At 41.4% G+C, this 12,151-nt stretch overlaps 1 protein-coding gene across 2 annotated transcripts in view; it reads right to left on the bottom strand.

Annotated features, from left to right (window-relative positions):
• atp13a3 (ATPase 13A3) overlaps positions 1–12,151 on the bottom strand; it is a 58,857-nt gene that overhangs the window by 30,538 nt on the left and 16,168 nt on the right. For both annotated transcript variants that reach the window (XM_030049013.1, XM_030049012.1), the window contains exons 3-7: positions 3,386–3,472; positions 2,938–3,111; positions 2,314–2,538; positions 1,830–1,900; positions 1,460–1,543 (exon numbers count right to left, since the gene is read on the bottom strand). In XM_030049013.1, coding sequence (XP_029904873.1) covers positions 1,460–1,543; positions 1,830–1,900; positions 2,314–2,538; positions 2,938–3,111; positions 3,386–3,436 — 605 coding nt within the window. In that variant the 5' untranslated portion in view covers positions 3,437–3,472. The remainder of the gene's footprint in view (positions 1–1,459; positions 1,544–1,829; positions 1,901–2,313; positions 2,539–2,937; positions 3,112–3,385; positions 3,473–12,151) is intronic.

Here is a 12,151-nt window from a genome sequence, read left to right as displayed (position 1 = left end):
GTAAAAGCAAGGACAGTCTCAATTTTATGCGCGCACACACTCACACACTCACACACACACACACACCCACACACCCACCCCACAGTATAGTGCTTGAAAGGTAACCAGAGACAGGAAGAAACCGAGACAGTTCACTCACTTCCGCCATCATTTCTGTTAAAAATAAATGCACCTCAGCTACAAAACCTAATTGGGTTGGATGTATTTTTTTTCTTCTACCAATAGTCAAGTCTTATTTATTTTAGAAATACACACGTATGATCTCAGTAAAGTGGCATGTTTGGGGCTTCAGACAGGGTCCAGCAAGCACAGCCCTGACTGTTCTATTTAAAAAAGGAAAGAACACTACTTCACCAATATTCTTCCACACACTGGAATATGGAGGTTAATAAGCCAGCAATATATAACATAGGGACTCACAGTGGGGCAAAAGGAGTGAGCGAATATTCAAAATAGAGCAGGCCCAGACTTTTAAGAGTTTTATATACCAAAAGGACTTTCAAATCTCCTCTAAAGGCCATTGGGAGCAAGTGAGGGGAGATTAGGGCAGGACTAATGTGCTCCCTTCCTCTTTGTTTTAGCTATAAGCCAAGCAGTGGAGTTCTGAATGACCTGTAACTTGTGAATGTTCTGTTCTGGTAGACCAGTGAACAAGGCATTACAATAGTCTACTGTACAAGAAATAAATGAATAAGTTTCTCAGCATCACATTCAGCAAAAAACAGTTCAAACCTTGCCAATATTCCTGAGGTGAAAAAAGGCAGTCTTTGTCACAATAATGACTTCTAGGCTGATTCCTTCCGGCTTGACCTGAGCAGTCATATTTCCAAAATGCTGAGAAGTAGATCCCTCTTATGCCTTGGGCCGAGTAAAATAATTTCAGTTTTCTCCTCATTACGTTTTGGCAAATTACTGATTATCCAGATGTTAATGGAGGACAAAAAAAGAACATGGAGAGCTCAGAGCATATGCATCATTTACTGGGAAAAGTTAAGATTGTGTTGTCTGATGTCCTCTCCTAATAGGAACATATATAAAGAAAAAAGAAATAGACCAAAGCAGCATCTTTGGGCAATATCACAGCATAAATTAGGATGCATTTACTTTCCCTGACAATAACACATTTGCTGCAACCTGCTTTGACCACTCGGAGCAGAGGGACAAAGTTCACGGTAACAGTATGACAAATGTTGGCGGATTATTCATAGCACATGTAAACTAGGGTTTCTGAGTAACCTGATACTCTGCCTGAACTTGGCTTCTCAATAATCTGGTTTCTTGTGTGCTGTGTGACCTTCTTACTGTGTGCTGCCAGGATCACCCAGAGATTACAGTCTTGGGCTCCTTCAAACTTTTAAAAGCCCAGCTGGAAAACAAAGGATAATCTCACCAACTGTCACACCCGAAACCCCTCCCCCAATGCATCCCACTAGTCATGATCGTCTTGTAATCTTGTCACCTGTACTCTTGCTGGCTCCTGGACAGGCCTGCACTGTGCTCCGAGTGGAGGGTGGAGCAGCTGATCTGCAGATCCTCCAGGCCTCTGTGGGGGCAATAGAGGTCAAAGTCAGAGCCAAAGTTGACACATTTGATCAGAAACAAGATTAACTTTAGTGACAGATGCCATACTCTTTTTGATAGCAATTTCCATGTTTAGGAAAGGGCTATAATGCTGCAGTTAGTGTTATTACAGCTTGTTATACATACTACCAAGTAAAAATCACATCCAAGACAAAGATTTGTTCAGTCAAAGTGCTTGTGAACAGGTGGTTTAAGTGTGTAAAAGTGGAATGTAAAACTTCTCTGGATTGAACAAAAAGCCTGCTTACGTCAAAACTTCAAAGTTCTGCAGCTCATCATTCCAGTAGTACTTTGTGCTGTGGAGTGTAAAATAGCGAATCTGGAGAAAGGGAAGCATAGCAGTGTTATTATAGCCATCTGAGGAAGACATTATAAAATATGAAAGAAAGAATTTGTGTGTACAGCTGTGTGTGTGTGTATTGATATCAAAAGGTGGAAATTACAGAAATTACATGGTATACACGTGCACACACACACACACTTCAATACACACAAACAAAACTGTAATTTCCTGTCATTTTCAACTGAAATTGCATGTTTGTATCACTGGAGTAAATTACAACTGTTTGCTGCAATTATTGTGCTCTCATATGAATGAATGAAATTACAACCTCATGTGTGCTACTAAGTGTGTGTGTGTACAGCAATCAGTGAAGGAGAATTCAACTCGCTGTGTGTGTTGCTACATGTACAATAAAGGCAGCACATTGTATGGAGGAGTGTTTGGCCGACCTGTGTGGGCTGGTAGTCGGCATATCTCCTGATGAGCTCCTGAGCGGGGCTGCCATCAGAGGGATGTGGGGTGTACCCGTTGGCCAGAGGGGGGGAGGCGGAGGGAGGGGTGGGGCAGGAAGAGGGGGAGGGGGAGGTGGTCTGGGTCTCCAGGCTGTGGAAAGGGTTTCTCCCTGGGGCTAGAATCACTCGCACCTTGGCCAGGAACCAGCGCCGGAACTCATCCTGGTCAAGCACACACAACTGCATGATTTATGCAGACCTTCATTTGTGGAATATTTCACCAATTTTACCAGTAACTTTCTCTACCACTAACTAACTTTCACCCTCACCCCTCTGTCCCAAATTAATGGTTACGCTCCTTTGCCAAGGACTGGTAAACAAAGCAAATTACCCACATATGTTTCACTGCCCAAAATAACACACATATTTCATAGAAATAAGTCTCTCGTATTGTTTTCAATGCTATTAAGTATAGAATGCTTACTATTTTGACAATGGACCTAAACACAATTACACATTTTTTTTATTTTAAATCAAAAAAAAAAAAAAAAAGAAAAAAGAAAAAGAAAAAAAAGAAAAAAAAACCTCCCCCAACTCCCCCAAGCTGAGGTTTCTACCCACCGTGGAGCGCATCAGCACCACTTGGGCATCGCGGGCTGTGGAGCGGGTGCAGGTGGATTTAACGCACCACTCCGGCATCCAGTAGAGCAACAGGAGGATGAAGCCACCTGTACACAGCACTCCGAGACCCACCAGGGCCAGACGCCAGCGACACAGACGGTAGCCCCGCAGCTCCTGGATGTGTGGGGGTGGATATTATTATATACATTATTATATACATACACACACACACACACACACACACACACATACACATATATACATATACATGTACATACATACATATACACAAACACACATGCATATACACACATTATATATATATATATATATATATATACACACACACACACACATTATACACACACACACACACATATATATACATAAAATGAGAGTCAAATAATACAGTCAACATGAGGGGAAAAAAAAGAGTGAAGAGGCATACCATCTCATCCTCGCCCCCCTTGTTGAGAACCTTCAGGTCATCCTTCTCCATGTTGCAGAACAGTTTGCCAAGCTCCCCGCCAAGTCACTGAAAACAAGACAGACAAAATGTCAAGGTAAGGCAGGGGGGATGAACTACCAACACCCTCCAATGTGTGTGACACAGTCCATCCCAATAGTGTCTCTCAAACCAAAGATCAAATGAGGCGGCATGCTACACGTGGACAGGTCATGCTAACCAATCAGAAGCGGCCATTGTCCAGGCGACGGCATACACACTCAGTAACAACAAGCTGGTGTCCCTAAATAACGTGTTTTGAAATGGCTTCAGCTGAACCTGAAGCGGAGATTTAATCCCAAAAAAGCAGGACGTCGGTCATATGGGAGTATTTCAGGTTTGAGACTGCAGACGTGCACAAGAAACGGGTACTGTGCAAAGCCTGTCGAGCAAAAGTTGCCACATCCAGCGACAACACAACCAACTTAGACCGGCACTTGAAAAAAGACCACAGGCATTTACATGACGAGTGCATGACCAAAAAGTCCGCTGAAAAGTCAGTTAAAGTGATGCTCAAGCCCACTGTAGCAAACACACTACAATTACAGCGTCATTTGCTGTGTAACTCCGTGTGAAAAGAGCAGCTGCAGACACCGGGAGATAACGACTGCCATAACACTCTGCATTGCCAAAGACATGGTGTCTGTTAACAGGTCACCAAAGACGGATTTCAAAACCTCCTCTGCACACTGGACGGAAGATATATGATTCCCTCCCGCAGTGTGTTATTACTTATTTAACATCGTTTTTTTAAATTGTTTTGTATTTTATTAAATTTTTTCATCTACACACAATTAAGGATTTTTTGCACTACTTTTTAAAAATAAGACAGTCAAATATGGCTCTTTTATTTCTTCAGCTGTAATAACTGCCGTTGGTCAAGAACTTTAAAGAATGTACATGCATGTTTCTTGGCAATAAATACATATTGGAAGCAATTATTACGTTTTTATTATTCATCCTTGCATTAGAGTAAACAGCATTTAATGTTTTGATGGTATGATGTAATTTTCTGTCATGTTTTAAATTTGTTACTGTACATGGTGAATATTGCACTGAAGCTTGATTTGAAGAAATATTACGAATAAAATCGAAATTGCAATATCTGCCAGAAATATCGCAATTAGATCTTTTCCTAAAATCGTTCAGCCCTAGTGCAATATATGGACTCAGGTTTACGTGCATTATATTAGGGATAGGATGACATGCTTGTCTAACGATACAATGTGATATGCAATATTTGCTTCATGATTCAATACATCTACAATATGATGCAATCCATTAAAGGAACGCCAGGATGCACAAATCTTTCAAGCAATAGCTAGCCAGAAAGAATGTAAACAATTATAAAAAATTTCATTACAAAATGAAAAAAATACAATTTCAATGGACAGCTTCTCTACATTGTGATCGTTGAGCCATCTCACTTGTAATTACAACAGAAAAAAAAAAATTAGGCCATATCACTATTCATTTTGTTAGACCAAATTTCTGCACTGCAATAGTCTATATTCATTTTCAATATACTGTCCCATCCCTAGTTATATGATGTTTATACTAAATACTAAACACCTGGGTTTCAATGGTGATCTAGTTAGATTAGACAGGTCACTGCAATACCCAATGATATGCTTATCTGCATGACAATGAACCCCTTAGGCTGCTCAATCGTTATGAGCATCTTGAAGTAGGAACATTGTGGCAGGTAAACATCAAACTGTGACTAACCTACTACTTTCAAGGCTATGTGTCTGATATTGTCAATATGCTTTATTTACTTTAATTTCTAGCAAACAATTTCTCCCAAATGCAAAGTCAAAAGCTTGTTAACAAAGCGCAAATTTTCAAAAACACGCACATCAACAAGGAGGAAGCTTTACTCTACTCTTTACTCTTTACTCTTCAACTCTAATAAGTATTCTTTAATTACATTCACTCTTTAAATCATGACTCTCACAGAAAGGAACTATAATGAAGAGGGCTATCACTGCACATTAGATACAAATTGCAGTAATAGCTTGCCATAACTCCATAACCATAACTGTGATGCATTAGGACACACTCCAACCACAAGCATGCACAGCACTGCTCAAACAGTTGCTAATCTTCCCAGCATCTGAGACTCTCTAAAGCAGGGGGTGTCGCACCATGTGCCATGGAGGGCCAAGAGGCTGCAAGTTTTCATTGCAACCAAAAACTCCACCGAGTGATTTCACTGATGACCTCATGTTCAACCAGGGAGAAGGGACTAATCAGTGAAATCACCTCGTGTAGTTTTTGGTTGGAATGAAACCATGCACCCTCTTGACCCTCCACTGTACATGGTGCGGCACCCCTGCTCTGAAGACTGAAGATGCATTTGTACGTGCAAAACAACTGAGTCATCAGATGTGCATGTTACTCAATATCCTATGTGTTCCTTCGCCCCTTCTCACAGCTGTCCCCCAGGACCAGACAGCTGCCAAGGAAGGAACACAGTCAGTGTGAGTGAAAGTGTGAGTGTGTGTGTGTTCTGTCCTGATCTTTGCAGAGAGGAGAGTCTGGGTCATAAGGTGAACAGCACCTTGGAAGTATCAATAAAGCTGAAGACAGTTTCTCTCAATGCTTTGCATGGATGAAAGAAGATCTGAGCCCACACAAAAATAACTCTGCTAATATGGCATTTTGTAGACAAAGTAATTATTGAGCAAGAGAGAAAAATAGACACAGTATGTCAAAGTGAAACCTCAAGAAAGATGGTGAAAAGAATAGCAGAAAGTTTAATTAGACTACTTCCTACAGCATCACAATCCAATGAAGAGTCCCACCCCAGAAAAACAACAATACACTCACTGTCTCCCTCTCCTACACAGAGACTCTACAGATATTTCAACCCTAACTGATGGAACAAGTTAAGCATTTTCATTTGTTTTTCCATCTAATAGCAACTGGTGGTTCTTGGTAAGAGGGGGAACAGAAACTAGTGTTTGTAAGTGTTTCTGGAAGGATATATTTGCTGAGACACAACTTTCCTCTCTCTCACATGGTAATAGGAAACCATTATCTTAGGTCACTGGGAGCACGACTCTGGTAAAATGTAGATTCAACTTGATTCAATGGTAAATGCAGATTTATAAGAGTGAATTTTATACAAGTTGATGATAGCAAACTAACAACCAGATCACTATAAATGTAAACTGTCAATTCTTTACTTGCATAGCTCTGAGTCACTTTACCATCTCAAAGGACTTGACCTTGCCCACGTTATAAAACAATAAATGAGATAAGCTAGTTAACTCAATGTTTTGAAACACAAACAGTATGCCCAAGGTCAGAAGTTGCAAATCAATTTGTCAATCTGGCATGCTCAGAATTCTAATGGGGCTTCTGTGGGAGTTGACAATATCCCAGCATGCCCTGCTTCAATGCCAACCCAGCCTTTGGGCATAAGCAGCAAATGGTCAGAGGATCACAGGGCAATGTGCCCTGGTAGGTATGTGGGACATACCAAAATAGTAACATAACAAAAAACAACAAAAGAGGTCATTTCTGGTTTATTTGTGAAAGTGCTGGATTTAGGCACTGTGGTTTCCAGTTCAAGCTGAAAGTATGCACACTGCTGAGAAATTAACTAGTCTCTGCATGTCTTCCATTTGTAACAGCACCGGTTGGCAAATGCATACAAATCCACACATAATCACCACTGCCTAACTGGTCATTAAGCTAATATATCGTGGTCTTAGAAGGTGCAGATTCACACAGTAACAGACACACATTCTCTACATAAACGCCAATAGAGCTTTGACTCCTCAGCCTCACTTGCTTCTACAAAGTTAAGTACTTGTAACTACAACTCAAAAAAAAAAAAAAAAAATATCAATAAAAAATAAAAACCACTTTAAATAAAAATAAAAATCACTTTTAACAGTCAAGAGTCCAATACAATATTATCAGCCTCTTGGTTCACACTCTGTTGGCTTTGTGGATTTACAGAAACCAAAACTGAGTCACAACTTGAGTTTGAAAGCGTGAATTACACATGAGAGACCAAGTTTGGGGAGGGATATCTGAACAGGTGCCATACTCTATGTCCCCACATACAGAACCAAAAAGTAGTGGAGGACAGTGTTCTGTTCAGGCTCTACTCTGTCCTTAATAATAACACCAACAGACACATAAACACACCTCTGGAGGCTGTTTTCACTCTGGAGCCCCAGACAGGAGAAAAAGAAAAAAAAAAAAATACAAGAGAGGGCGAGACAGACAGAGTGGCGGGGAGTGAATTACAGGGGCTTTTGGCAGGACATTTATGTTGTATCAACAATGAAGGGTCACAAGACTTGGGGAAGAGGGGTGGCAAGAGTGAGCATAGAACAAGAGAAAGTGCACACACATATAGGGAAAACGAGAAGAGTGACACAAAATGACACAAACAGAGGAAGTTGGAGCACTCTGACTCTGCATATCTATGTAAAGCAACTTGAAAGTGTGTCAGGATGCTGTGGCCACAGGGTCACCCTATTACTGTTCCCCATACCCCCACCCTGTGCCACTGCCCCCACCCCCGACCACCTCCATTCTGATGTTATCTGCAGCTGCACTCGGGCACACACTTTCCCTGGCATAGAGTGGGATATTTTGCTTGGGACCAAGCCCTTCCTACTATTTTACAACAGAAGCCCCCTGGCCAGTGCTGAGCGCAAGGCAGCCACAACCCTCCCATCTATTTTCTGCTGTGACTGGAAATGCCAGCAATAGTGCATCATGCATACAAACTTCCCTCCATGAGAGTGGTATCCTGTTATACTGATTCAAGGATGATAACCATAAATGAAAAGGAGAAAAGATGATAAATGAAAACCAAGGTATACAAAAGGACCACAAAAACTCAAGCTGCTGCAGTCAGTCACCGCGATTCCATCAACGCTTTTTTGAGCATCATTTTGTCTAATTGAATATAAAATTCTCGATGGAAACTGTGCATACCTCATATCGAGGAGAAGTACTTACTGCAGCAGCTAGGGTCCAATTCTGGACCAAGGTGCATGTCAGCAACCTTTGCTGCATGTCGGTCACTTTCTTTCCCCTGCCTTTCATGTCTCTCTCTACTGTCAGTATTGAATAAATGCGAAAAAACAGGAAAAAGAAATGTGATAATTTGAGATGGAAACAAAGTTAGGAAATAGGATTTTGCCACATGTCTGCCTGCTGTTTAACCTCTGACCTCCAACAGAGTTGGCTGTCATGGAAGATGGCGGTAACATCAACGGGTACAGGTGGACAGAAAAAAAAAATTCAAGACAATCCTTTGTTTCATATACATGAAAATGTAACAGCAACATTGGAGAGAAAACAGCAAAAGGAAACTTGTCCAGTATTAAGCAGCTGTTGATTCTGTCTATCTTTGCAAAACTAGGCACAGCAATGTAGCTGGCAAAAAAACTGGTTACCCAGATGAGGATGACGTAGTAGGATGTGTCATCATTAAACTAGGCTACCTTTTATTGACTTAAATAGATGTTATAGAAAAGTAGCTTGATTTGCAAACATTTTGCGGCATTTAATTGTTTGCTTGTTTTGCTTTAATTGTTAAGCAGTCTGTTATAAAGTGTTTCCTAGCAATAGGCTTTAATTTCAATTTTAATTTGCAATTTTTATATTTACTACAAGGAATATCACCCCTAAATCTCAGTTATCAGAGTCCTAAATTACTAATAATCGATATTGGCGTCGCCCCTGCAAAAAATATTAAATCTCTAATCTGCATAATACTTACAGTTGTGTCCAAAACTGCCTAACTTTACCAACAACTAATAGAAATTTTTACTGCCAAATGATATTTCTCAAATTGTCTGATAATGTCTCAAATTTCCCCCCCCCCAATATAAATTAAAAAAAAAAACTGTTGGCACTGAAGGTCAAAATTTCTCAACATCTGTCCATTTGCTCTATTCACAGCTTGCACTGTGGCATCAGATCAGCAAGTTTTTGCAGAATTTGAAGAGAAGTACTATTTCAGCACTCCTATAGGGCATTCGACAAGTGACTTTCCCACGGCAGTTACCACTCCTTACTTATCCCTGGATTTCAACATCAGCCTGGTATAGCTTCAATGCATGAGTAGGGTCAATGTCCTGCTATGTACAGGCCACTCTTTAAGCCCCAAGGGATGGCATGCCTCTGGTTAAATTGCACTTCTCTTTTGTCAAGGTGTAGACGACCATGTGTAAATCACCAACTCCCAAACAGAAACATACATCCTGACACCTGAGCATTTCTGCTTCCTACCTACTTTGACCTACCTACATATTTCTACCTGTCTATTCCTCACAAAGTTGTCCCTAAGCCACGCCTGCGTTGTCTTGGCTGTGTGCTTAGGATCATTGTCATGTTGGAAGGTGAACCTTCGGCCCAGTCTGAGGTCCTGAGCGCTGTGGAACAGGTTTTCATTGAGGATATCTCTGTACTTTGCTCCATTCGGCTTTCCCTCAACCCTGACCAGTCTCCCAGTCCCTGCTGCTGAAAAACACCCCCACAGCCTGATGCTGCCACCACCATACTTCACTGTTGGGATGGTACTGGGCAGGTGATGAGCGATGCCTGGTTTTCTCCAGACATAACGTTTGGAATTAAAGCTAAATAGTTCAATCTTGGTCTCATCAGACCAGAGAATCTTGTTCCTCACAGTCTAAGAGTCCTTCACGTGCTTTTTTGCCAACTCCAAGCAGGCTTTCATGTGTTTTGCACTGAAGAGAGGCTTCCATCTAGCCACCCAGCCATAAAGCCCCGATCAGTGGAAGGCCGCAGTGATGATTGGCCTTCTAGAGCCTTAGTCCCATCTCCACACAGGATCTCTGGAGCTCAGTCAGAGTGACTGGGTTCTTGGTAACCTTTCTTACTAAGGCCTGTCTCCCACAATTGTTCAGTTTGGCTGGGCGACCAGCTCTTGGAAGAGTCCTGGTTGTGCCAAACTTCTTCCATTTGAGAATTATGGAGGCCACTGTGCTCTCGGGAATCTTCAGTAGAGCAGAAAATTTTTGTAGCCTTCCCCAGATCTGTGCCTTGCAGCAATCCTGTCTCTGAGCTCTGCAGGCAGTTCCTTTGACCTAGGGCTGGGCGATAGGGACCAAAAGTCATATCCCAATATATTTATGCTGAATATCCATATACGATATATATCCCGATATTTCTTCCGCAAAGTGAGAGCAAATGTTCAGTCAAAGTCAAATCCAAATATGACATGACGGGGCTGGAGCTTTTTCGGGTTGTGGATGGCTTGTGGTTGGGGCTTTTGCAGTGTTCCTGGTAGTATTTGGGGGGCAGGAACTACTACAGGAACGTCCTCTCGCTCGGCCCTCTCAGCTGCCGTGTCTCCACTGAGAGGGCTGAGTAGGAGGAAGGTTCCTGTAAAATTACCAGGCAGTTGCGCGACCATGACCGGGGCATCAAAATGCGTGTTGTTAAAAAAGCGTGTTGTTAGCGTTAGCTTACATCTGCTACAGCTAACGTTAGCGTCCCTAAAATGCTGGCTAAAAAGCCTGTTGTTAGCGTTAGCTAACGTTGGGCTGCTCAGAGTCCCTACCCCGCCCCTCCTCTGTGCCCGACAGAGGAGGGGCGGGGGTGTGCGGAGCAGTGCAGAGAGCTCTGGGTCAGCAGCGGAGCAGAGCAAGGATCACAGCGCAAATTTGAACTATATCGATATATGTGATATAGTCTAATTCCGTATCACATTTAAAAATATATCGATATAATTTTTAGATCGATATATCGCCCAGCCCCACTTTGACCTCATGTCTTGGTTTTTGCTCTCATATGCATTGTCAGCTGAGGCCTTCTACAGAGAGGTGTGTGCCTTTCCAAATCATGTCCAATCAATTTCATTTACCACAGGTGGACTCTAATCAAGGTGTAGAAACATCTCAGCAACAATCAAGAGAAATGGGAGGCACCTGAGCTAAATTTCAAGTGTTGTTGCACAAGTCCTGAATACTTATGTCAATGTGATATTTCGGTTTTTCCTTTTTAATAAATACATTTAAAAGATTGCAGCATCAGGCTGCAACATAACAAAAGTGAAAAAAGTCAACGGGATCTGAATATTTCCTGAATGCACTGAAGGTTTTATGCATGGGTGTATTAACCTCTTGAAAGTCCATCTCATAACTTCAGCCATGTGACTGCAACTGTAAAGTCAAAACTTTGATTCATCTGTTAAAAGAAAAACATAAAAAAAAGTTTCTTCCAGTCTTCCACCGTGAAATTTTATTGTTTGGCCTATAATAAAGGTTCAATCTTGTTTTGTCATAAAGAAGTGGTTTGGCAAGTGCTATTCTCTCATTATGGCCACAGTGTGCCAGTTGTGCTTTGAATGTACTTTTACTAACTAGAGAAGGGCATTCTTTGTTTAGTTGAGATTGTATATTGAATGAAAATGCTGCTATGTCTCTTAAAGATGTTACTTTGATATACAGGTCATTAGATGGTGAAATTCACTTTAGTCTGGCTTTGGATGAAAACGACTTGGTTTGTGAAAGTCTTCTCAGTGTGTAATGTACTGTGCCCTTGGAAACATTTGCTGGGAGTTTTTCTGTAGTCATGAAAACAAGGTGGTGACAAAATGCTTCACTCGATTGAAATATTTTTCAATCGAGTCCATTGTCAAAATTAAAACACTAGGAATGGTGGCAGTAATGCATAAAAGACGGTGTTAATTCCATCAGTATTTGGTAA

The sequence above is a fragment of the Myripristis murdjan genome, chromosome 4 (assembly GCF_902150065.1).
Source record: "Myripristis murdjan chromosome 4, fMyrMur1.1, whole genome shotgun sequence".
Taxonomy (NCBI): Eukaryota; Metazoa; Chordata; class Actinopteri; order Holocentriformes; family Holocentridae; genus Myripristis; species Myripristis murdjan.
Note: the sequence above shows the minus strand (reverse complement) of the source record. Positions and strands in the feature narration are given on the sequence as shown.